Source organism: Prosopis cineraria, unplaced genomic scaffold, assembly GCF_029017545.1.
Source record: "Prosopis cineraria cultivar Desert tree isolate PC_DT_omini unplaced genomic scaffold, ASM2901754v1 PC6, whole genome shotgun sequence".
NCBI classification, from domain to species: domain Eukaryota; kingdom Viridiplantae; phylum Streptophyta; class Magnoliopsida; order Fabales; family Fabaceae; genus Prosopis; species Prosopis cineraria.
In genome coordinates, this window is record NW_026555337.1 from 43,049,385 (window position 1) to 43,076,540 (window position 27,156).

The 27,156-nt window shown below is 31.0% G+C and overlaps 3 protein-coding genes across 9 annotated transcripts in view; all 3 read right to left on the reverse strand.

Moving 5' to 3' along the window:
• Positions 1-1,902: 1,902 nt before the first annotated feature.
• On the reverse strand, positions 1,903-13,113 carry LOC129313069 (putative disease resistance RPP13-like protein 1). Of its 6 annotated transcripts, none has more exons than XR_008593849.1 (5): positions 8,172-9,404; positions 7,287-7,398; positions 6,666-7,198; positions 4,328-4,399; positions 1,903-2,768 (listed from the first exon to the last, which is right to left on the reverse strand). XR_008593849.1 is itself a non-coding variant. In XM_054955907.1 (5 exons), the coding sequence occupies exons 4-5, from the start codon at positions 6,751-6,753 to the stop codon at positions 2,332-2,334; spliced, it is 525 nt and encodes a 174-aa protein (XP_054811882.1). In that variant the 5' UTR covers positions 6,754-7,198; positions 7,287-7,398; positions 8,172-8,372; positions 12,980-13,113; the 3' UTR covers positions 1,903-2,331. The 6 variants fall into 6 exon arrangements, 4 of the variants coding, with proteins under 4 accessions (XP_054811882.1, XP_054811883.1, XP_054811881.1 ...); XM_054955907.1 differs by lacking the exon at positions 4,328-4,399 and adding an exon at positions 12,980-13,113 and having other exon boundaries at positions 8,172-8,372; XM_054955908.1 differs by lacking the exon at positions 4,328-4,399 and adding an exon at positions 9,422-9,855 and having other exon boundaries at positions 8,172-8,372.
• A 3,573-nt stretch (positions 13,114-16,686) lies between these two features.
• On the reverse strand, positions 16,687-22,359 carry LOC129313028 (disease resistance protein Roq1-like). 2 transcript variants are annotated; one of them, XM_054955858.1, is made up of 7 exons: positions 22,210-22,307; positions 21,790-22,114; positions 19,471-20,572; positions 19,096-19,371; positions 18,207-19,019; positions 17,587-18,118; positions 16,687-17,382 (listed from the first exon to the last, which is right to left on the reverse strand). In XM_054955858.1, exons 3-7 carry the CDS (start codon positions 20,542-20,544, stop codon positions 17,144-17,146), a joined length of 2,934 nt encoding a protein of 977 aa, XP_054811833.1. In that variant the 5' UTR covers positions 20,545-20,572; positions 21,790-22,114; positions 22,210-22,307; the 3' UTR covers positions 16,687-17,143. The 2 variants fall into 2 exon arrangements, with proteins under 2 accessions (XP_054811833.1, XP_054811832.1); XM_054955857.1 differs by having other exon boundaries at positions 21,790-22,359.
• Positions 21,001-27,156, reverse strand: part of LOC129314200 (disease resistance protein RPV1-like) — a 43,815-nt gene continuing 37,659 nt past the window's right edge. The window contains exons 2-3 of the mRNA XM_054957561.1: positions 21,790-22,114; positions 21,001-21,094 (exon numbers count right to left, since the gene is read on the reverse strand). Coding sequence (XP_054813536.1) covers positions 21,001-21,094; positions 21,790-22,114 — 419 coding nt within the window. The remainder of the gene's footprint in view (positions 21,095-21,789; positions 22,115-27,156) is intronic.

The following is a 27,156-nucleotide window of genomic DNA, read 5'->3' on the forward strand; positions in this document are numbered from 1 at the left end:
AAATTAAACAATCTTTAATATGTCTAAAGTCCATTATACCAAATTAACAGCAAATTTCACCAATAAAAGGAGAAGATTGAGTTTGGTTAATGTTAAAATTTTACTCAATATTCATGACTTCACAAGTATAAAACATAAAAAATTACTAATTATTATTATAAATTAACTCATTGTAATAATAATTAATAAATTAATTATAATTATATTAAATAAATTTATAAGACTGGACCAAGTGGTTCAGATACTTGGTCTCTTGTCCAGTTCAATCCGAAAAAAGAGTCTGGTCTTTTTGGTTCTTTTAGTCTTGTAAGACCAGTTTCTATTGGAATGGGATCAGACCAAATTTATTTTGAGTTGGACTAGATCAAATAAGACCAAAAGACTTTTGCACAACTTTGGACCATTGGCCAAAATGCAAAATATATGAGGGGAAATTTAAGTGACCAAAAAACCAAGCTTAAACAAACTGAAAGATTGACATTTTGGTAAATTAATAATTATTGCATAATGTGGAAATCCCCCTTGCACCTTCACCATGATTGGTACAATCTTGAAACTAATAACCGACATAAATTCCACTTGGCCTCAAATCTTCATTGTTGCATCATTAGTAAACTGTATATTTAATATGATAAAAGACTCAATTACCTTACTCTTATTACACACACACACACACACACATATTACTTTATTATTATAATTATTTAATTTAAATTTTTGGGTCATTACATTTACTCTCTCTCAGTTGAATCGGGAAGCATAAACACTAAAGGGAAAGAAATGGAGAGGGTGAAAAAAGAATATCTGAAATGGTTTTGGTTTTTTTTTTTAAATGGCGTAACAGTAATTTCAAAAGATTGAAATAAGAATAAAAATGCTTCTTTGAGCAACAGGAAGACTGTTGGCCAAAAAAATAACAAAATAGAAAGACTGGAACCCTAGGAGCTTATGATAATCGACAGGCGAAGCTCCTCTGGACTATTAATATGAGATTAAAGTATGTTATTAGTTCTTCAACTTTACATAATATTTTATTTCGATCCCTTAATTTTATAAAATATATTTTCAATCCTTTAATCCTAGCACTATTAGCTTTATCAAAACATATATTTACATTGACATTTTAAATATTAATAAAATATTTTCAAATGTTAACCTTAAGTTTAATTTTTTAAAAATAATAATGACTGATATAAAAATAATTATTTGAAATTAACAATGTTAAAAAATACTTTATAAAATTAAATGATTAAATTAAAATTTTATATAAAATTAGAAGACTAAAAATATAGAACCTTAATATAATGATGTAAGTCTATCCCAATACTAATAAAAATACACTTAAATATCTTATCACTTTATAAAAATTTTGCATTATTACAATTGAATTGTTACTTTTGATCATACTTGTAGACAAGCTAATAAGTGTGCTCATTCTCACAATAATTTTAATTTAGGGTATGAAAATTAATTTGTTAAGTTCTACCATGACTTTGTTTCCTTGTACGGTTTTTTTGCCATGACTTTCAATAGAGAAAAAAAGAAAAAGTTGCTTCTTTCCTCATCATCTGAAGTTAACACAATGATTCTAGCAAAACTTGACACATTTGACCATATTCAAATGAGTTTCCTACTATTTGCAAGGTATTCCACTACATTTTATTGGTTTAATAATTATTTCTAATCTTATTGGAGCCCACATTATCATTTTATCAATATTTTACTGAGTGAGAGAGACTATAATGAACCCTTCCCAAATGAGCAGCCATTTACTTAGTCAAAGTTTATTAAAAATTCAATATTTATTTCAAAGTCATTCTATGTATAAATGGCCGCCAAATTTAAGGATGATTACGTTTGTCTTAAAAAATACAAGGGAGAATCTCAATTAAGGCTCTCAAAACACACACAATTACACTTTGGGTCTAATAAAATATAAAAATACATTGCAGGCACGAGGTTTTTTCTTGCAATTTTTGTTGTTAGCAAAAATATAATTTTGCCCCTCCCAAAACAAATCAATCTTTCACGATCTGATCCTCTTCCTCTCTCTTCACACCCAAGCTTTGAGTTGAAATTGATCCCTGATCCTCCCATCATTGTACACCAGCTGAGCAAGAGTGGTTTTTCCTAATCCACCCATACCCACTACAGAAATTACAGATAGTGGGTCCCTGCTAAGATTTTCATCGAGTAAAAGACGAAATATTTCTTCTTTATCACCATCTCTGCCATATATACGTGACTCATCAGCAGCCAGAGACATAGTTGGCAACCTAGAAGATACTTTCCCACCAACTCCAACTTCACTACCACCGCCAGATAGTTCCTTCAATCCCAAAGCACCTTTTGTTTTGCAAGGAACTCCAGGTTGTCAAGCACTTCTTGGATTCTAGCTTCCATGTGTTTGTCAAATGGATTGTCAGAAGCAGTTAAGTAGCTTCGTACCTTATTGGGAGCAAGTTGATTCTCAGCTTCGATCTTCAACTTGGTCGCCTCAGTAGCAATCTCATCTAAGAGGTCATTAGCCATATAAATAGCATGTTTGAGCTCCTGAAGCCACTTCTTCACATTAGAGTTTGTGTGCTGCTTTACTTCTACATCATCAAGCACTTGATTCACAGAGATGAGAGTGAGGTGGAGCTTTTCAAGCAAGCCATCTTTGAGGTTTTTTGATTGGAAGTAGTGAATAGAAGAAGCCAACTTTTCGAAAGCGATGTGAGTAGCAGAGAGAAATGCTCCACCCACAAGCTCAGCAGCCATGGTTTCTGGTATGCGCATCGTATTATGATTCTCAGTACATTTATTAAGAAATTGATTTTGGTGTCTTTATCAAGTAAATACTAAATATATTGGAGGTGTAATAAATTTATCTATATATTGGAATTATATAACCATTTATATACTACTTTCTCCGTTCAAAAATGTAAGGCATTTTTTGATGAGTTGGATGTTCAAAAATGTAAGGCATTTGTAGTCTTTCGAGGTGTAATCATTACCTTTTTTTCAAAAGTACTCCTATTGATAATGACTTTATATTTATTGTAGAGTGTTTGATAAGGGTAAGTATGAAAAGATAGTGTCAGTTTAAAAGTAGGTAACTATTTTATTGGGGGTGAGATTTTGTTAAAAATGCCTTACATTTTTAAACGGAAGAGTACTATATTATAAAATGAAATTTACATATATTCGTTTTGTAATTATACAAAATATTTTTAAAATTTGTTTACAATTATAATATGGACATAAAAATATACTTGTTAAAAAATGCTAATGAACATATATTATTACTTCCTTTTTTGAAAATTAATTTTTGGGAATGTATTTCTAAAAATACAATAGTATAAACTAACCCGATCAAAAACCAATCAAAATCAGCCAAACCCAGTGAAAAACTAGTGGAAAACTGGTAAGAACCGGTTTCCTTATTTTTTTAAAAAAATCTCAATAACCCAGAATTATATTATTTTGTATTTTTATTTGTCTTGTAGTTGGCTTTTTCTTTAGTGATATACTTATATTTGATAATTTATTTATGATTTTAGTTAATAATAAAAGCTTATGCTGGTTGGATTAGACAATTATTGTGGCATACTTGATGATTTTGATTATTTGCAATTGATAATAAATAGTTGTATTGTATTGTTTGTGCAATTGACAATAAATCAAGTAAGTAACATACGTCTACTCATTCAATGAACATCTCAATTGGCATAATAACAATGAATCAATTGGCTTTAGATATTCTGTTATATGATAATTAGGAAGTATCAAAACTCAAATTTTTAAAGGGGATAACATTGAGGAGTATTTTGATCATGAGAATTATTCTAAATTTTTAAAATAAAATATACCTTGATAATTTTTAAGTATTTATAAAATGTAAATGGTTACAATTGAGACATTTATTGAATAAGTGGACTTATATCACTCATCAAATACTCCTCCTGTCACAAATTATAAGACAATTTTGGATGAATTTCATTGTCATTTTCTCAAACATAAGATAATTTGAGAAAAATAAAATTTCATTAATGATACTTTTCTAATATTACCTTTTAAGTAGAGAAACAATTAAAATGATATTATAGCATAATGATTGTAAGGGCATTTTTTAAAATTTATAGTTTTGTTTTGAAAAAAATAAGTTTACAAAGTATCATTATTGGGGTTTATTAATATGTGTAATCTTATTTTAAATTATTTTATATTTTAGGAAAGAGGGAGTACTAATCTTAGGTCCTATTCCTAAAGAAAAGATAAGCCAAATGAAGATGAAAGGGAAGGAATACTCATGGATGAAGGAAGAAGATACTTGAGGACTCACATTCTTCCTTCGACGACTCCCATTGCAGCAGAGTGTGCTCTTCGATGTAACCACTCATCCCATCTTTCCTTCCTATCAAGCAAAAGGAGAGATTTTGAAACTTGAGATTGAAAAATGATAGGCTTGGAGCCACCGGACTTGACACGAAAGAAACAGAAATAATGTGTTGATGGAGCTAATTATATATGAGAACAAGAACGAACTCGACTTCCCACTATTACATCTTTGCCTGAATTGCAATTGCTACAGATTTGGAAGATAGAAGCAATTTTGTGATTGAGATTAGGTCTAAACATAACTTTCTAATGGGGATAAATATCTTCCGAAGAGCCATATGAAAGAAATAGCAAATTGAAAGAGCTTTTGAGCAATGAGAATAGTGAAAAGGAGACTGACAAGAAAACTAAAAAGTGAAAAGCTGATAAGACTAGAGCATAAAATCCTATATTTTGAAATTTAATACTCCATCCGTTAAAAAATGTAAGGCATTTTTAATCTTTTGATGTGTAATCATTACCTTTTTTTAAAAGTACCTCTATTGATTCATGACTTTATATTTATTGTAGGGTGTTTAATAAAGGTAAACATGAAAAGATATAATTAGTTTGAAAGTAGGTAACTACTTTATTGAGGAGTGAAATTCGGTTAAAAATGCCTCACATTTTTTAAAGGAGGGAGTTTTTTTTTTATCTGGCACTACACTCTTCATTTAGCCATGCTTTTGCACTTCTCCCATGAGAAGAAGATGACAATAAAGGGCTTGTTTCTTCAATGGCTATGGCCTGTCTCTTTCACCTGACTCTCATGTATGAAGATAGAGGGAGAGAGAAGCAATAACAGAGCATTCAGAGCACTTGTATGGAATTAGCTGAGGTCATGGAGAAAGAGGGTGTACGCACGGATTGTAATGCCTACTGTTTAGTGGTGCTAACTTCATTGTATTTAAAAAAAAAAAAAAGAGGACTTGGGCAAGAAGGAAAAAAAAAAAAGGCAGTAAAGAAAGAAATCAAGAGGGAGAGGAAGAATGAGATTTTGAATTTGAAGAAATAGATGCATTTAGATCTTCATTCTTCTTTGACTTGTTTCTTGTTTATTATGCCCTGTAGATTTTTATTGTGTCATTCGAACCTCATCATTCATTTGAAATATAGAATCTTATTTTAAAATAAAATATATTAAAGATAATTATTTATTATTTAATGGCAACATTTGTCATTCATTTGAAACATAGAAAGGAAAGTTAAGAAATAAGATCCACCTAATCTTAAAGATTTTATAAGATCATAAAAGTAAAAGAGCAATATTCTCTTTTAAATTTTCTAAATGGTGTAATCTGATTCCTACAATTAACAAAAGGTAATTTTCACTGTTATAGAAAATGATATAAAAATTATAATAAAGGATCTCAAAATTACAAACAAGACAAAAAAAATTACAAAAAGTGAGCTAGAAAATTTTATTAGTTCCTCATATAGAAATCACAGATGGTGGGTTCCTACTCATATCCCTGTCAAGTAAAAGCTTAATTATTTTTTCTTTATCGCTAGCTCTACCACATATTTTATAGATTTAGTAAAAACAAGAGATATAGTTGGCAAATTAGTGTAATATACAACAATGACAAGTTTTATTTCACTAGATGGAATAATTGGTGGAATATACATTTTGATAAAATCCAACACTACCACCACCACCAAAACCTTCATTCAATCCCATAACATCCTTTCGGTTTTCAAGTTCAGCAACCATGGTATCTGATTAAACAAATAAAGCAAAGGAGACTTTTACACACACATATCAATTGGGTCATTTACAAAGTAATTATTTTCAAAGTTAAAGTTTATTTTTCTCCTATACTTTCCTTGAAGAAACACTGGACATTCTATACTAATAAGTGGGTCATTTTTTCACCTAAATCATTTTTAGAGGAGTAAAAATCCCTCTCCATTAGTGAACCGTTAATGGAAGGAGATTTTTGCTCCTCTAAAAAATAATTTAAAGAAAAAAAATATCTCACTTATTAGTTCAGAGTATCCAACACTCTTCAAAACACTCTTTAAAACAAAGTACAAGGGGAAAATGTAGTTTAACCCTTATTTTTAAAAAATCCAATAGTATAATATTAATAAAAATTTAAATAATGTCCAACGTAGATTATCTATTTTTTAAAAGCATGTTTGTGAATGATTTCTTTTTAAAATCCAAATTCATATCATTTCCCAATCTTATTTCTAGTTGTTGTACTTTTTTGCCACAAGTTGTAGTAATCAAGATATACGTCAATATGTATTAGAAAGAAAATCAATAGGAAGACAGACGAAAGAAGGGGGAAAAGTACCTTTGGAATGCATGTCATTTTTAAGCCCTTCCCAATCTTTAGTTGGTGGTTGTAGTTTTGGCCATAAGTTTCCATCATCAGCGAACATTCTAGGGTCCCTAAATCAGATATCATATAAGATATTTTGTTGCCTGTATACACGAACTGCAATTTGAGTTTCTTTTTCCCAGTTCATTTCTTGCGCATTGCTCTTATGGAAACCTGGACTTGATTCCATTTATTTACACGAGGGATTTCAACATTTCGAAGGATGCTTTGCAAATCACATATGTATATATGGTTAGTCTTTATTGTTGATAGTAGAAGCCACCCAGAAGAATTAACATCTAACTTGATGTCATTGATGTGTACTGAGAACATACACTTGTAGGGAGAATCTTCGACATTTTCAACAAGAAACCAAAGAAAAATTGTTGGGAACTCATCACGAATCCAAAATGGCATGGAACTTCCTCGACTATAATGGTCAAGGCACTCAGGGATTTTCTTTCCCGGCAAATAAAGTTTCTTTTCTGAGGTTCTAAGTAGAATGCCTGCAAATTACATATTACCAAAAATTACAAATAAAATATAAGTACCAAAATAAGAAATTTAAGAAAAGATTGGAGTGGGGGGAGATACCTTATTCAGCACTTCGCCTTTGGATAACTCTGACAATGATGTACAACTTATGGCACTTAATTGTTCCAAGTTTGGTGGCATTTGCACAATATCATAAAGTTCCTTGCATTATCTAGCAAAAGGTATCTTAAATGGTGAAAATTTTCTATGCATGGAGGAAGGGTTGTGAAATTATTAAACCTTAGATCTAAACGCACAACATTAGGCATGCAAGAGAGACAAAAAGCAAGAGACTGATTGGATAAATTGCAATTTGAGAAACAAAATTGCTTCAGTTTCAACGGCATTGATGAGAAGTCTAAGCTTCCTTTGTTTCCACATCTACCAATCTCAAAATGCCTCATCCTTTTACAAAAATTTGCTGTTAGTTCTGAAAGGTTTGGCAACATACAAATACTAGATGGTAATTCCTTAAGATTAGGACATGCGTTCATATTTAAGCTTTCAAGCCCAATGAGATTGTGAATTGAAAATGGCAATCTTGGGATGGAGGTTCCCTCCAAATCAAGTGTTCTTAACTTCTCCATCTTTTCTGATACATCCGGAAAACTTTGAAGACTTGAACAACCATAGAGATTTAGATGTTCAAAGGATCTCAACTTAATAGTAAGTGGAAATTTTTTCAAATTTTTGCATTGCATGGCACTCAATTCTTTAAGATTATCTAAGGATCCAACTGAATCATCGATTTCAATTAAACTTGTACAACCATCAAGCTGCAATTCTTTTAAATTAGAAGCTCCTGACAAGTTTGGTATCTGATTTAGGAATTTGCATTTGCTAAAATTCATGTGAATTAAACTCTCAAATTTCTGCAAAACAAAATTTTAAAAAATCAAACAAATGAAATAAAGTACATAGTTCTAAGAGTACTCACAAACATACCTTAATAAATGGTTGGAGGTTTGCAAACCAGCTATTGGACAAGTTGGGTTGGACAAAAATTGGAAGGCAAGAGCTCCAAAGGACACCGCTTCCATTTTGGGAGATATTTGGGGACTTCAGGAAAACTTGCACTTTTTATGGCAAGAAATTTGAGGTTCTTCATCCTTCTGAATTCCTCTCGACTCCATTGAATTTCTTTACCTTTAGGAGAATCAAGAATCATGACTTCAATTTCTTTGGATCCCGTTTAAAATGAAAAACACACAATAAATGCTGGAAATTAGATACAAAAGTCATATAAAGATAAGCATTAAATGAAGAGTGATGTACATTGTGCTCTTACTGTGTCATTTTGCAACACGTGAATAATGTCCTCATAAGACCATAACTTACTGCGATTACCAGGTTCTCTTGGTGATTGTCCACGAACAATTTTCTTACCCATATCTTCTATCAAGTCGTGCATTGTCACACGATCTTTTTTAATCTTTATTAGAGATCTATCAGTCAATACTTCAATAGCATAAGTTGGTTCGACACCACGGATAATCTTCAACACATTTTTGACATCTCCTAATTTCTCTCCATTAAAGAAACAAGCCATGTCAAGAAAAATTTCTTCATGTGTTTCTTCCAAAGCATCATAACTTAATTTAAGGACTTCAAAAACTTCTTTAATAGGTATTCTTTCATACTCATCTAATGCAAAACTCCATTTATCAACTATTTTATCACATAAGTTAGAGCCAATCACTTCCAACGCCAAGGGAAGGCCACATGAATAAATAATTGCACGGTTTAAAACATCTATGTAATCTGAATTCATAAGACCTTTTTGAAAGCATTCCATTTAATCAACTGAAGAGACTCCTTATAACTTAATTTCTTGACAGCATAAATTTTATGAACCCTATGACTTGCTAAGAGCTGTTTATTCCTTGTCGTAATGATGATTCTACTTCTAGAGCCAAACCAGTCACAGCTTCCAGCTAGTGCTTTTAACTGCTTCAATTTATCAACATCATTAAGGATTAAAAGAATCTTCTTTTGTCGAAGCCTATGTTCCATTATTGAAATTCCTTTATGGAAATCACCCAACTTGAGTTCCTTCTCCAATTCATAAAGTAATGTCTCTTGGAGATTGGACAAGTCATGCTTGTTAGAATTTTCTCTAACATTAGAAAGAAAACATAAACCATCAAAATGATCAGCAATTGAATTATACACAACTCTTGCAACTGTTGATTTACCAATCCCACCAGTGCCACAGATTCCAATTATGTTGACTTCATTGGACCAAAGATCTAAAAGTGAGACCACTTCTTGTATTCGAGACATGAGTCCAACTGGATAGTTGGTAACATGCAAATGAGTGCGATTAATCTTGTTAGATACTTCACAAGTAATCATTTCAATATATATAATGAAATAATGGAATGGGAAAGAGGATAAAATGACAAGTAAGATTCAGTAGCCACAGCTTCCCTTAGCTAAAATTACAAAGTTCTACCTTCCATTTTCAAAACTTACACTTTAATCCAAAAAAACTTAATTTCTTATTCATAATTATGTTGAAAACTTTAAAATTATTAATTTATAACCTAATTTTCTACCCTTTTTCCTGATTTAAAGAATTTAAATAAATATGTCAATATCTAAATTTGTTTACCAAAACAATATCTAAATAAACAATCTAATAATATTCTGTAAAAATTAATAAAATTTGTTAAAATAACAAACATAAATTATATTGACTATATTATATTTTAGGGTTAAATGAAAAATTTACATCTAAATTTTAGATCCAAAAGCGTCTAGGACCCTAGATTCATTTTTTGTGTAATATTTTCTTTCAACTTTTGAAAATAATGCAGTATTGCCCCCACTGATAACAAATATTAATTTTGATCATTAATTGAAGAAAAAATTATAGAAAATGACTTTAAAAATTTCCCAAAAAAAAAAGAAAAGACCTTAAGTATATTGATTTTGTATTATCATCATAATTTTTTATTTTTATTTATCTAATATTTAACATTTTAAGACATTAATTTTGTTATATTATTTTAATTTTATAATGAATATATAAAATAACATAATGAGTTTTCATTTAATATATTCTATGGTTAAATTGTAACTTTAAGATAAGGTAAGGTATTATCTAATGCTAATGGGCTAAAGTAAAGAATTAAGCTGAACCATATTATTTTACATGTGTGTAAGGTATTATTTAATGCTAATGAGCTAAAGTGAAGAATTAAGCTAAACCATATTATTTTACGTGTGTTTGTATTAAAAAATTTACAACTAAGGTTAAGATTCAACCGAGGTTAGCAAATTAAGGTCAGAAGAAAAATCAGTAAATGTAATATGATTTATGTTTGGATGTTTTTTTTTTTAGAAGTCAGTTAAATAAACTAAATTTATTTAGATAATTTTATTCAAAAACCAGTTGAGATGTTTAATGGCCAAAATAAGCATGAAATTTTTAATATATATTTTTGGACTAATTAATAACTAAAACAAATTAAATTTAAAATTATAACTAATAAGTGAAAAATCTTAAATATTCAAAATAGAAGAGAAAAGAGAGAAAGTATAAGTCATCGGATCAACATAGAAGTTAATAACACTGCTTGTTTATAATAATTAAATATGTAATACTTAAATTTATTCATTCATAGAATGATATTTCATCTAATCTAATTTTTCAATTCAAATTCTACACTTAACACCAATAACTTTAAAGCTTGATGCCAGTTTAGAAACATAAATAATTATAAACTAATGTATAATTATCAGTATTTTTACTATTTATTCTTAGATATTTTTATATTATAATTATAAATATGAATATTAAAATAAATAATATAACAACCTCAAGAAGTAAAAAAAATTAAAATAAATAATACAAATGATATTGTATCAATTATATTTATAGTTTATTTTAAACAAAATAAATAATATAATTTGCAGTTTTATAAATTAAAAGAATTAAATTGAAGTATTTGAGGATAGTAATGATATTTTATAATATTTAATATTTTAATATATGTGTGTGTTTGTATAGTTTAATAATGTGTGTGTGTGTGTTTGTGTGTGTGTATTTAATTATGCAATAATAGACTACAGGTTCATTCCAACTCAGTGGCAAAATGATTGGACACAAAAAGAGGAGGTCATGGGTTCAAACCTTGGAGGAGACAACTTTCAAAATGGAAATATAAATTGGTGACATGATGACACGTGGCGTGTGGTGGGAGCAACACGTGGAGGATGACATGGCGCCACGGTCATGGGTTCAAACCTTGGAGGAGACAACTTTCAAAATGGAAATATAAATTGGTGACATGATGACACGTGGCGTGTGGTGGGAGCAGCACGTGGAGGATGACATGGCGCCACGGTCATGGGTTCAAACCTTGGAGGAGACAACTTTCAAAATGGAAATATAAATTGGTGACATGATGACACGTGGCGTGTGGTGGGAGCAGCACGTGGAGGATGACATGGCGCCACGGTCATGGGTTCAAACCTTGGAGGAGACAACTTTCAAAATGGAAATATAAATTGGTGACATGATGATGCGTGGCGTGTGGTGGGAGCAACACGTGGCGGATGACATGGCGCCACGGTCATGGGTTCAAACCTTGGAGGAGACAACTTTCAAAATGGAAATATAAATTGGTGACATGATGACACATGGCGTGTGGTGGGAGCAACACGTGGAGGATGACATGGCGCCACGTGGACGGTGACATAGCGTCATGTGTGAAAGTGAACCAACATTACATTTTAGCGGCGATAAAAAAGTCACCGCTAATTGGTTGCTTCCATGGCAACAAATGTCGTCATTAATACTTAACATTCAGTGGCACAAACAATCGTAGTTGATGTGTGGTTTTTGCGGTGACAAAATATCACCATTGATTTTCAACTTTCAATGGCTACCATCTTTCGGCTGTGTCAAATTTTCTTTTCTGCGGTGACATTTGCCGCCGCCAATTCTCAACTTTCAACGGCAACTTTTATTGTTGCCACAAATTGAATCAACGACAAGAGCTCTTACGGCGATATTGTGGTGAGTTTTTGTCGCCGCTGAAAACTTTTAGCAGTGACTTTTTAGCTTTTAGTGGCGACAAATGTCGCCACTGAAAGTCAATTTTTTTGTAGTGACTTTTAACGAATATTAATTTTGATAATTAATTGAACAAAAAATTATAGAAAATGACCTTAAAAATTACCAAAAAAAAAGAAAAGACCTTAAGTATGTAAGTTTTTTTTCCAATAAGTAATACAAAAATTAATTTTAAAGTATAAACATATATTTTAAATTTTAGATTTAATTAATCTAAAGATATAAAATATCACAATTTTTCAGGGGTCAAAATTGTTGGGCTCAAAAGCCCTTGTATACGAAAACACCTCAATTTTCAAAGTCCTAGCCGAAAGGGAAGGACATAAACGGGGAACCCGGCTGATAGGTCAGGACCATACTCTTGACTTCAAAAACATATTCCTGATCCCTTATATGAGGCGCCTCCTAAAAATAAAAGTGAATTCAAATTATGAAGTGGCTAGTCAAAATATCAAGTCATGTTCTATTTTTACCCCAATGGTTTTAACAGCTTTCTCACAATTTTAGACAGGGCTACGAGGTTGTACAAGTACAAATGTTCTATATCCCTTTAATTAACAAGAATATAACAAGTTTTCTTGATCCATATGAGTGATTAGATGGAGTAAGTTTCACATTTTTTAAAGAAAAAGAAAGAACAGAAATTACAAGCAAATAATAGATGAGATACCGAGGTTGGAGATGCCAGCCAGTCAAGTCAGCCACTTGAGACAAAGCCTCCTTCCATTTCTGCAACTTGTCATCAATACTGTCTCCCAATCTTTCCTTCAAACGAGCCAAATCTTTTCCATAAGTCCCTTTCTGATGTCTCACCACAGATGGATCCACATGATAAAACACCGGATATACCAACCGACCTCCTTCTTTGAAGCACTCAACAATCTCTGCAAGGTCATCCAGACAGAATGTTGACGACGCGTATTTTTTGGAGAGAAATATGATGGCTATCCTCGATCCTTTGATGGCTTTCAGCAGAAATGGTCGGATTTCTTCACCTGCATGGAGGGCTTTGTTATCAAAGAAGGTACTAATTCTCTTTGACGCAGAGACTCATAGAGATGGCCTACGAAAGTGAGGCGAGTATCTTCACCGCGAAAACCAAGAAATACGTCATAAGTCCCTAAGTGACAGAGGAGGATCCTGATCCTTGAGCCATGATACAATGATGGCCTGCGTCGCTGATCTTACCAAGCTCAGAGCTTAGAAATGGCAGATGATTAGAGCTAAGCAACAAGATCTGTGAAGATTGCAAGATCGACTTGCATGTTTAAATTAATCCTCTGTAATTTTTTTCCCAATATTTCTGCTTTAAAAAAGAAAAAAAAAAGAAAAGAAAAGAAAGTGAAGGCAGCCCCACCAAGGAGGAATTTAAAATTTTCACGCGCACTTGGAAGACATGCTGTTATTGACTAAAAAGCAAGACTTTCAATTTTTGTCGGTTTTTCAGGAAATTAATGAATCGTGATGAGTTTTTTCTTTGTTTCAAAAGAGAAAACTTTTTGAGTTGGGCGTTGATGGTGGGGGACCACCAAAGTTGGGATATGTTTAGGGGCTCAAACATAATAAAATTCTTGCTGACAAATCGAGGTTAGAATTTTTATTGGGAAGAAGTATCCATATTTAATCTCTAAATATACTTTCATTGTCTCCAATTAAAGGATATTTCTAAAAAAAATAAAACGTTTATATATTTAAAATCTTTTTATTTGATAGTGTACAAAATACTAAAGGTAAAAAAAAAAGTGAGCTAAAATTCGAAAGCCAAACCAAAAAATTTGAAATAATAAATTTTTTGTATCCCTCAATTAATGAGAGATGAGAATAATAAAGAGAATGATAATGAAAAAGTAAAGAAAAGGAGAGGCTTGGAATAGAGTGTGTGTAGTGTCCTAGCTGGTAGCCCATTGATTCATAATCATTTTTTTATTTTTTTGAGCAAACATTGATTCATAATCATGTTAGGTCATTATTAATGCTAACAAGAGTCCCCACACGCTGTTGAAAATAATGCCGTACGTGTCTGGAACACATCCTTGGTTCATTTCAAGGAAATTACACACAAGGAGTTAAAGGTAAAACACATGCTAATTCTTGCCCTGTTAAGCTTTTTTGATATCAGATTGAAGAAAAGAAACATTAATGTGCATCACATAGTTCACAAGTCATGTATTCAAGGAAAATATAAGATTTTATGAGATATCAGAACAAATTTTGCTTAGTTGTATTAATTAGCATATCAGAAATCAGAGTAATCGATGGTTGACTGATTGTTTAAAACTAGCAAATTTTGACTTTAAGCATTAACATATGTTTAATAGAGCTTCTTTTCGTATGTGTTATGTATTGTATAATTTTTATAACAAATTACTGTAAACACTGTCAGTTCGTTTTTTAGTCCTCTTAAATCTCAGAAGACAAGTATATTCTCACATTAATTTAATGTATAAAGTATTTAATGATTTAAATTAACATGCATATGTAGCTAAATGGAAAAAAAAAAGTTATAATTCTCATATCAATTTAATTTTTATTAATTTAGTTCCTCACATATATACATATTCTGTAGTCGTTGGCATTATGTTTCATAGAGAACTGTGTTGGATCCAAACTTATGGGTTCATTTATCCATGATCTACACTTGGAGCTTTCGATGAAAACCGAGTGCTCATCACTCCGAGGCTTATTTTGGCCTTTTATTTTACTTTGAAATGATCTCTTCTATTCATTTAAATTAATTTTTAGGCGTTTTTATCATTTTATTTATTAAAATAAAAATTATAAAAATATAATATTAAAAATATCTAAAAATTAATTTAAGTGAATTGAAGAAATCATTAAAGTGAAATGAAAAGCCAAGATGAGCCCATAAGTGATGAGTACAAGATGCCGACTCCATTTATCCTTAAATCTTAATCATATTAATTAGATGAGATTTAACTAATTGTCAATGCCAGCAAAAGAGTCCCCACTATAGTTAATAATGCCTTGTTTGAAATGCATCCTTGTTCTTTCAAGGAAGTTACACCAAGGATTTAAACTCAAAAAACAATTCTTGCATTACGAAACTCATTGTATATATAGGTTGAAGAAAGAAGACATTGGGCATCATCATATGTCTTATATGTCATATGTTCAAGAAAAATAGTTCTTTTGATATTAAATATAGGAGCTAGTTAATTAATTCACACGAGTTCAGGAAATTAGGTTAAGTTTGTTATTTGTAAAAAAAAAATGTGATAATTTTTCTAAAATATCCCTTCTTTTCACCATTTATCTTGGAGTATTATTAAAATAACATATATATTACACAAATATCATAGTCTGCTCCAATACCCTTGACTAGGTCTGTGTTCCCCAGATGGAGTTGAAGCAATAAAAGAGCAAATTCCAAATACTTCTAGAAGATTACATAGAAGAAGTAGCAGCGGCAATTTACAAAGCACTTTTGTTCTTCAACACTTCCCACAGCTGATCTTACCAAACTCAAAGCTTAGAAATGGCAGATGATTAGAGCTAAGCAACAAGAGCTGTGAAGATTGTTGGAATCCATAAATGTAACGTGTGTCAGTCAGTCATGCGTAGTTGGAAAGAGACTACCACGAACCCTCGACTTATTTCCCTTCGATTCGAAATAAATTAATTTGTAAACTCAACTTGTTTAACTCCAAAAAAAAAAAAAATCAGCTTGTTCTGAATGTTTCTAATCTTATGAGTCCACATCATTTTATCAACTTGTTTAAGCTCAGCATTGATTTTTGGCATGACTACATTTCTTTAGGATTTATGAACAGAGCTAAAACTCTTAACAAAAAGAAGGAGTCACATAGACTATTGTAATTAGTTTAATTTCATTTAACACTTTAATGCAATACTATTGAGAATAACTTCACAGCCATACATCAGTTAATCAGTAATCTGTTTCTCATGGCATTGTTCTCGGACATTTATCAATATTTAAGAAACAAAGTCACATAACAAGATGAAAGGACTATGGAGTACCTTTGCTCATAAAAGACCAATTCAACAATTTCAATATTCCCTTGTGCCATTAGTTTTTGGTAGTAGTTCCATTTGTTGCCACGTTGGTTAACAAGCTTGGTAGTTTTGTTCTAGATTCAAATCCAACTATGGATAATGATGAAACAGATGATGCAAAAAGGAGAAGTAGATGCAAGACAAAGTAAGCTTCAGGCGTTTAGTGTCAGTTATAAACAGATCAGAAGGTTTCCCAACTTCCACTAAAGAAACATATCAAAGAAAGAAGAGAAAATTTTGCAGTCAATTGATCATTCATTTGATTCATATCACGTATAAACTAATCTCAGATAGAATCAATGCTCTGTGTTTGTCACTTCAATCAGACCAACTAAAGTCTAGTTGTACCTATAAGGCTGCAACCATCAATACTTCAAGGCCAATTAATTTATCACTTCACACATTTATGCAAAGCCAGTGCAATGGCATAGAAGAAAATCAACAAAAATTACAATTATTGTGCCTAGAAATTTACAGAGACAATTCAAGAAAAAATGGAAAGTCAGTAACAACAGTATTAGGAATATAACCATCACACTATAGAAGAAAAATATCAGAAGGGAAAAGTATAGAATATTCAGGGAGAAGCTGCCATGACCATAAAGATTCCTCAGAAATTGCTCAACCTCCTCTGTACTCTGCTCTGTAACTTTTTAACCAACATTTTCTTTCACCTTCCAAGTTCTTGCCACACGATGGCTCCTCCTCAGAACTGGTGCCAGCTCATCACTGTTACTCTCTAGAGGTAGGATACAACTCCCTTAACCTCTAATGAAAAGTGATGTCCTTTATATAGATTTCAGGATGATTCAGCAATTAAGTGATTAACAATAATCACTCTAACTAATCCAGCAAAAAGTTCAAACATTTTTTCTTTATCACTATTCCTACTACGTATGATGGACTCATCAGACACCACAGATGTAGTTGGAAATTTGGTGGGTACTTCCTGATAAACTCCAACTCCACTATCATCGCCAAAGCCTTCCTTCGATCCCAGGACTTCCTTTTGTTTTGCAAATTCAACAACCCTGATATCTATCAAACAAAGCAACGGAGAATCTTACAAAATATTTAGTTATTTATTCTATATGCATGTTGGTGAACTATTTCTTTTTTAATTTAGTCTAAATTCATATCATTATCAAGTAATTCCCTATCTGATTGTTATTGTACTTTTTGCCAGAAGTCGTAGTAATCAAGGTATGTTACTTTTAGTATAGAAAGGAAGAGGAAAAGTACCTTTGTAATGCATGACAGCTTCAAGTCCTTCCCAATCTTTGGTTGGGGGTCGTAGCTTTTGCCATGAATTGTTGTCAAGGAATGTTTTGGGATCCCTGAATCGGATATCATCTAAGTTGCTTTGTTGCCGATATACATGAACTGCAATATGAGTTTCCTTTTCCTCTTTCATTTCTTGTGCACTGCTCTTGATGGAAACCTTAACTTGATTCCATTTATTTACACGAGGGAGTTCAGCCTTTTGAAGTATGCTTTGTAGCTCAAATATGTATATATGATTAGCCTTTATTGATGACAGTAAAAGCCACTCCGAAGAATTAATTTCTAGCTTGATGTCATTAATGTGCACTGAGAACATACACTTGTATGGAGAATCTTGGTCATTTTCAACAAGAAACCAAATAAAAATTGTTGGGAATTCATTACGAATCCAAAAGGACATGGAGCCTCCTCGACTATAATAGTCAAGCCACTCGGGGATTCTCTTTCCTGGAAAAATAAAGTTTCTTTTCCCTGGTTCAAAATAGAATGCCTGCACATTACATATTACCAAACAATTACAAATAAAATATAATTAAATACCAAAAAGATAATTAAGAAAAGACTGGGGGGAGAGAGACCTGATTCAATACTCTGCTCTTGGATAACTTGGAGAATGAAGTACAACCTATGGCACTGAATTGTTCCAAGTTTGGTGGCATCCTCTCAATATGTTGAAGTTGCATACAATAATCCAGCAAAAGATTTTTTAAATGCCTACATTCTTTGATGCATGCTGGTAGGGTTGTAAAATTATTAAACCTTAGATCTAAACATACAATGCCAGGGATGTAAGATAGACAAAGAGAAAGAGAATCATCTGACAAATCGCATTTTGAGAAACAGAATTGCTTCAATTTCAAAGATATTGATGAGCTTTCTAAGCTTCCTTCTTTTCCACCTCTGCACATCTCAAAATGCCTCATCCCTTCACAAAAATTTGCTGTTACTTCTGAAAGGTTTGGCAACATACAAATACTAGCCGGTAATTGCACAAGATTAGGGCATGCATCCATGTTTAAGCTTTCAAGCCCAATGAGATTGTGAATTGAAAATGGCAATCTTGGGATGGATGTTCCCTCCAAATCAAGTGTTCTTAACTTCTCCATCTTTTCTGATATATCTGGAAAACTTTGAAGACTTGAACAACCATAGAGACTTAAATGTTCCAAGGATCTCAACTTAATAGTAGCAGGAAATTTTTTCAAATTTTTGCATCGCATGGCACTCAATTCTTTAAGATTATCCAAGGATCCAACTGAATCATCAATTTCAATTAAACTTGTACAACCATCAAGCCGCAATTCTTTTAAATTAGAAGCTCCTGTCAAGTTTGGTATCTGACTTAGGAATTTGCACTTGCTAAAATTCATGTGACTTAAACTCTCAAATTTCTGCAAAATAAAATATAAAAAAAAAATCAAACAAATGAAATAAAGTACATAGTTCTAAGAATACTTATAAACATACCTTAATAAATGGTTGGAGGTTTGCAAAACAACTATTGGACAAGTCTAATTGGACAAGTTGAGTTGGACAAAAATTAGAAGGCAAGAGCTCTAAAGGATACCCCTTCCATTCTAGCAAACATAAACTATTTGGGAGATATTTGGGGACTTCAGAAAAACTTGCACATTTTATGGCAAGAAATTTGAGGTTCTTCATCCTTCTGAATTCCTCTCCACTCCATTGAATTTCTTCACCTTTAGGCAAATCAAGAATCATGACTTCAATTTCTTTGGATCCCTTTTAAAATGAAAAACACATAATAAATGATGGATATTAGATACAAAAGTCATATAAAGATAAGCATTAAATGAAGAGTGATGTATGTTGTGCTCTTACTGTGTCATTTTGCAACACGTGAATAATGTCCTCATAAGACCATAACCTGCTGCGATTACCAGGTTCTCTTGGTGATTGTCGCCGAACAATTTCTTTACCCATATCTTCTATCAAGTCGTGCATTGTCACACGATCTTTTTTAATCTTTATTAGAGATCTATCAGTCAACACTTCAATAGCATAAGTTGGTTCGACACCACGTATAATCTTCAACACATTTTTGACATCTTCTAATTTCTCTCCATTAAAGAAACAAGCCATGTCAAGAAAAAATTCTTGATGTGTTTCTTCCAAAGCATCATAACTTAATTTAAGGACTTCAAAAACTTCTGTAGCAGGTATTCTTTCATACTCATCTAGTGCAGAACTCCATTTATCAACTATTTTATCACATAAGTTAGAGCCAATCACTTCCAAGGCCAATGGAAGGCCACATGAATAATTAATTGCACGATTTAAAACATCTATGTAATCTGAATTCATAATGACCTTTTTGAAAGCATTCCATTTAATCAACTGAAGAGACTCCTTATAACTTAATTTCTTGACAGCATAAATTTTATGAACCCCATGACTTGCTAGGAGCTGTTTGTCCCTTGTTGTAATGATGATTCTACTTCCAGAGCCAAACCAGTCACATCTTCCAGCAAGTGCTTTTAACTGCTTCAATTTATCAACATCATCAAGGATTAAAAGAATCTTCTTTTGTTGAAGCCTATGTTCCATTATTGAAATTCCTTTATGGAAATCACCCAACTTGAGTTCCTTCTCCTTCACCAATTCATAAAGTATTGTCTCTTGGAGATTGGACAAGTCATGCTTGTTAGAATTTTCTCTAATATTAGAAAGAAAACATAAACCATCAAAATGATCAGCAATTGAGTTATACACAGCTCTTGCAAGTGTTGATTTACCAATCCCACCAGTGCCACAGATTCCAATCATGTTGACTTCATTGGACCAAAGATCTAAAAGTGAGATTACTTCTTCTATTCGAGACACAAGTCCAACTGGATAGTTGGTAACATCCAAATGAGTGCGATTAATCTTGTTAGATACTTCACAAGTAACCATTTCAATATACGCTTGATCTTTTGCAACCCTGCCCATAAAAAAGTTATCCTTTATTCATACAAAAATATTGATATGCAAATTATATATATATGGAATCATGGAATGGGAAAGAGTATAAAATGAGAAGTAAAATTCAATAGCCATGGCTTCGCTCAGCCAAAATTACAAAGTTCTACCTTCTATTTTAAAAACATACACTTTAATCCAAAAAACTTGATTTCTTATTTGTAATTATGTTGAAAATTTTAAAATTATTAATTTATAAGTTAATTGTCTACCCTTTCTCCTGATTTAAAGAATTTAAATAAATATGTCAGTATCTAATTTTTTTTACCAAAGCAATATCTAAATAAATAATTTAATAATATTCTGGAAAAATTAATAAAATTTATTAAAAAAACAAACATAAATTATATTGACTATATTATATTTTAGGGGTAAATGAAAAGCTTACATCTAAATTTTAGATCCAAGAGCGTCCAGGTCTTTAGATTCATTTTTTGTGCAATATTTTCCTTTCACTTTGGAAAATAATGCAATATTGCCCCCACTGATAACAAACATTAATTTTGATCATTAATTGAAGAAAAAATTATAGAAAATGACTTTAAAAATTACCAAAAAAAAAAAGAAAAGACCTTAAGTATATAAGTTTTTTTTCAATAAGTAATACAAATATTAATTTTAAAGTATAAATATATATTTTAAAATTTATATTTAATTAATCTAAAGATATAAAATATCACAATTTTTCAGGGGTTAAAATAAATACAGGATAAAACAGGTAGCTGAATCTTGTTTTTCAAGACTTGAAATTGCTGGGCTCAAAAGCCCTGTTATACTAAAACACCTCAATTTTCAAAGTCCAAGCCGAAAAAAAAAAAAAATGGACATAAATGGGTAACCCGGCTGATAGGTCAGGACCATACTGCTGACTTCAAAAGCACATTCCTGATCCCTTATATGATGCGCCTCCAAAAAATAAAAGTGAATCCAAATTATAAAGTGGCTAGTCAAAATATCAAGTCATGTTCTATTTTTACCCCAATAGTTTTAACAGCTCTCTCACAACTTTAGACAAGGCTAGGAGGTTGTACAAGTAACAAATGTTCTATATCCCTTTAATTAATAAGAATATAACGAGTTTTCTTGATCCGTGCGGGTGATTAGATGGAGTAAGTATCATATTTTTTTAAGGAAAAAGAAAAAAGAGAAATTACAAGCAAATTATAGAAGATGAGATACCGGGGTTGGAGATGCCAGCCAGTCAAGTCAGCTACTTGAGACAAAGCCTCCTTCCATTTCTGCAACTTGTCATCAATACTGTCTCCCAATCTTTCCTTCAAACGAGCCAAATCTTTTCCATAAGTCCCTTTCTGATGTCTCACCACAGATGGATCCACATGATAAAACACCGGATATACCAACCGACCTCCTTCTTTGAAGCACTCAACAATCTCTGCAAGGTCATCCAGACAGAATGTTGACGACGCGTATTTTTTGGAGAGAAATATGATGGCTATCCTCGATCCTTTGATGGCTTTCAGCAGAAATGGTCGGATTTCTTCACCTGCATGGAGGGCTTTGTTATCAAAGAAGGTACTAATTCTCTTTGACGCAGAGACTCATAGAGATGGCCTACGAAAGTGAGGCGAGTATCTTCACCGCGAAAACCAAGAAATACGTCATAAGTCCCTAAGTGACAGAGGAGGATCCTGATCCTTGAGCCATGATACAATGATGGCCTGCGTCGCTGATCTTACCAAGCTCAGAGCTTAGAAATGGCAGATGATTAGAGCTAAGCAACAAGATCTGTGAAGATTGCAAGATCGACTTGCATGTTTAAATTAATCCTCTGTAATTTTTTTCCCAATATTTCTGCTTTAAAAAAGAAAAAAAAAAAGAAAAGAAAAGAAAGTGAAGGCAGCCCCACCAAGGAGGAATTTAAAATTTTCACGCGCACTTGGAAGACATGCTGTCATTGACTAAAAAGAAAGACTTTCAATTTTTGTCGGTTTTTCAGGAAATTAATGAATCGTGATGAGTTTTTTTCTTTGTTTCAAAAGAAAAACTTTGTATGAGTTGGGTGTTGATGCTGGGGGACCACCAAAGTTGGGATATGTTTAGGGGCTCAAATATAATAAAATTCTTGCTGACAAATCGAGGTTAGAATTTTAATGGGAAGAAGTATCAAAATTTAATCTCTAACTATACTTTTTGATTGTCTCAAATTGAAGGATATTTATAAAAACTAAAAAAAAATTATATATTTAAAATATTTTTATTTGATAGTGTACAAAATATTAAAGGTAAAAAAAAAAAGGAGCTAAAATTCGAAAGCCAAATTAGAAGATTTGAAATAATAAACTTATTTGTATCCCTCAATTAATAAGAGATGAGAATAATAAAGACAATGATAATAAAAAAGTAAAGAAAAGGAGAGGCTTGGAATAGTGTGTGTATAGCGTCCTAGCTGGGAGCCCATTGATTCGTAATCGTATTATTATTATTATATTTTTTTTTTTGAGCAAACATTGATTCATAATCATGTTAGGTCATTATTAATGCTAACAAGAGTCCCCACACACCCTTGAAGCTAATGCCGTGTCTGGAACACATCCTTGGTTTATTTCAAGAAAATTACACACAAGGAGTTAAAGGTAAAACACATGCTACTTCTTGACCTGTTAAGCTATTTTGATATCAGATTGAAGAAAAGAGACATTGTGCATCCTCTAGTTAGCAAGTCATGCATTCTAGGAAAAATAGAAGATTTTACAAGATATGAGAACAAATTTTGCTTAGTTGTATTAGCACATCAGAAATCAGAATCATAAATGGTTTACTGGTTGTTTAAAACTAGCAAATTTTGCTCAGATGTAGCAACCTCGACAGTAAACTTGAGCATTAACATATGTTTAATAGAGCTCTTTTTAGTATGTTTAACATAATTTTTTTAATCACTAATTAGTATGGACACTGTCAATTGGTTTTAGGTCAAGATTATATGGGGAGATAAATTTTGTTTATTTTTATTTTTATCAATTTGATCCCTTGCATTTTCTTATATTATTATGTTAGCCTTTTAAATTTCAAAATATTATTAAATTTACTCTCAAATTAATCTAATTTATAAAATATTTTAATGACCTAGAATGCATATATAATTAAATCAGAACAAATTTTTTTTAAAGCAAAATAAATTAACTCTTAAATCAGTTTACACTGCATTTAAAAATTTATGATGCTGTTTTTTAGTTAAATAATTAAGCTTCTTTTCATTAATTACATACAGATACACGTATCTGTAGGCAATCTATTTCATGGAGAAGCATGTTGTCTCCAAACTCATGGATTCATTGATGACTTAGGTCACATTTGATTGTTAGAAAGAAATGGAATGGATTGAAAAAATAAAGGTAAAAATGAGATAATCAAATGAAATAGTGAACCACATTCATAAATGAAGGGGGTAATTCAGTTCATGGGATTGGAAATCATGATTCATAAGATTTTTAGAGGGTGTAATGATTCTCACATTTGTAGTATATATCAATAAGTTTTATCATGCTTACAATGAGGAAAAGAGATGATTTAGTTTATTTTTGTATTAATTTTTTCAATCAATTTCATTTCATTCCATTTTAATAACCAAACGGGACCTTAGTTTGGATGGAAAGAAAAAAAAAAGATTAAGAAGGGGAGAAAACTAAAGGAAAAACAAGTCCAAAAATAATTTTTTTTTTACTATTTTTAAAAGTTTTCTTTCTTAATTTTCCTTCATTCAGATTTTTCTCTCCTTTAAAATCAAGTATAAATATTAATCATGTTAGGTAAGATGTAACTCATTAATACTAGCAAGAGTCCCCATTATTGAAGATAATATCTTGTTTGAAACACATTCTGTTTTTTTTTTTTCCTCAAGGAAATTACACACCTGAGGAATTAAGGTCCCAAAATAATTCTTGCACTGCAAGACTCATTGTAAATTATATTGAAGAAGTAAAAAAAGACATTGGGCATCATGTGTCTCATGTCATTTATTCAAATGAAAATAGTTCTTCAGATGTTAACTAATTGACACGAGTTAAGGGAAATTACATTAGTTTAAATAAGACAATATTAAATTTTTTATTACATGTATTATTTTGTGGTGGTAATAACTAATTTTGTTACAAGCTCAGCAGCCATAGTTTCTGGTATGCTTATCAGAGGAGATCTGCAGAAGAAATCAAGGAAGGTTTTTTGGAAACGAGAGCACAGAGAAGAGTGAAGTGTTGAATAATGATAGAGCTTCTTTTCTTATGGAAATAATCTCAGCCGCGTGAATGGATAACAAAGTTGGAAAGTTTTTTGGAACGAGAGCGCAGAAGAGTGCAGTGTTGAATAATGATTGAGCTTCTGTTCTTTCCTTCATCGAAATAACCTCAAAGCCGCGTGAATGGATAATAAAGTTTGAAGCCGGCAAATTGACTTCCATGCTATAAAAAAAAAAAATTTATTTCTCACAATACTATACTTTCAATAATATTTATTTAAATAATATAAATTTAAAATTTGGCCTGATCAGTACCGAGTTTTAAATTTTTTTTTTGATCAAAAACGTGTATTTACTTTCAATAATATTTACTTAAATAGAAGCCAAGTTCTATTTAACATAAAAAAAAATATCTATCCTATCATCTCTCTTCAACCAATTTTTTTTTTTGTCAGATATAGAACTTGGCTTCTATCAAGCCAAGTTCTATTTAATTTTAAAAAAATCAAATATATATGTCATCCCTTCTCTCTTTAGCTAAGTTCTAATCAATTATCTGGGCAAAATTTAAATCATACAATTATTATTCCAACATCATTAACTCCATTAAAGACTAAATAATCAATTGAAGTCTCTAAAAACTCAAACTATATCAAATCTTAGGTTTTCTATCATCAAGAAATCAAAAACCAAATAAAGTATGTGATTAAGAAAAATATTTAAAACACTTATATAGTCCGAAAAAGCTTGAGATCATACTCAAGGTATCTATTATATAGCCTCATCTTTAAAATTTTGCTCACTCTTTATCTTAGTTTCTCACTGTGCACCGAGCGAGAGGAAGACAAAAAGAAAGAAAGAGGAAGTGATGCGCGCAGAAAAAGAAATGAGATTGAAAATAATAAAATAAGTTAGTTGGCCCTACATTTTGGTATCTATTCTCTCTTTCCTCTTTGTTTTTTTATTTTAAATCTTCTTCCTTCTTTTCTTTTCAAAAATTAATAATCTATAAACCCTCCTCCCCACACATATTATGTAATTTTTATAGTACTTTCTTAATATCTTAAAAATTAAACTCTACTAGTATATTTTGATAAACACAATTTCTTTAATATTTATATGATTATAAATTTTTTATTTAGATTTGAGGAGTAAAAATAGAGATGTTATAATAACTTAGTATCATTCATAATATCCTGATTGACAATTTTAGAGATCCATGATAATTTAATATCACTCATGGTATAACCTAAAATATGTTAGCAATTTTATTATTTTTACTTATAATGACTTAGTATCACTCAAAACATCTCATTTAATGATTTTAGAGATTCATGGTGATTTATTCGGTTAATCCAAGCGTCTAATGTTATATTAGACATTAACATTTTAATTTCAATTGATTAGGGACTTCAATTGATTATTTAGTCTTTAATGGAGTTAATGATGTTGGAATAATGATTGTATGATTTAGATTTTGCCCAAATAATTGATTAGAACTTGACTAAAGAGAGAGGGGATGAGATATATATTTGATTTTTTTAAAATTAAATAGAACTTAGCTTGATAGAAGCCAAGTTCTATATCTGACAAAAAAAAAATTGGCTAAAGAGAGAGATGATGGGACAGATATCTTTTTTTTATGTTAAATAGAACTTGGCTTGATAGAAGCCAAGTTCTATATACGTTTTTGACCAAAAAAAATTTGAAACTCGGTACTGATCAGGCCAAATTTTAAATTTGTAGTACCTAGGTAAATATTATTGAAAGTGTAGTATTGTGGAAAATATTTTTTTTTATGGCATGAAAGTCAATTTGCCATAGAGCTTCTTTCTCTCCGTGGATATTAAATTTCTTATACTAAGTATACTTAAAAATAATATACTCTATCAAAATAATTTAAGTCAATTAGTTGATACTTTCTAAACTTATTTATTTATAATATATCTTTAAATATTTAGATATGTTACTTCTTATGTTATAATATTTCTTCTAATATATTTTTTTCATTTCTTCTTTTTCTTCTTGCCTAGGCTTGTATTTTTTTTTTAGTCTCAGAGGTTTTAAGTCTATTTAATTTCTTCTTCTTTTTCTTCTTATTCTCTCTTTCTTTTTTTAATCTCTTGTTTTATTTCATCTTTCATTCTTTCATTTTTTTTCCATCTCTCTCTCTTTGTTTTTTTTTTTTGTCTTTAATTGAATGGCTCATGATACTATTTTAAATTTCTTATATTAAGTATGTTTAAAGATAATATACTTTATTAAAATAGTTTAAATCATTTGATTAGATATTTTTTAAATTTATATATTTATGATATATGTTCATATCTTTATATGCGGGATTTCTTTTATAT

Coding starts and splice junctions, on each gene's coding strand:
- LOC129313069 (XM_054955907.1), bottom strand. CDS start 6,753: ATGTTCGCTGATGATGGAAACTTATGGCCAAAACTACAACCACCAACT. Junction 2,769..6,665: donor AAATGACATGCATTCCAAAG/GTACTTTTCCCC, acceptor TGCGCATACCAG/AAACCATGGCTGCTGAGCTT.
- LOC129313028 (XM_054955857.1), bottom strand. CDS start 20,544: ATGGTTACTTGTGAAGTATCTAACAAGATTAATCGCACTCATTTGGAT. Junction 18,119..18,206: donor AGAGCAGAGTATTGAATCAG/GTCTCTCTCCCC, acceptor TGTAATGTGCAG/GCATTCTATTTTGAACCAGG. Junction 17,383..17,586: donor AGCTGTCATGCATTACAAAG/GTACTTTTCCTC, acceptor TTTGTTTGATAG/ATATCAGGGTTGTTGAATTT.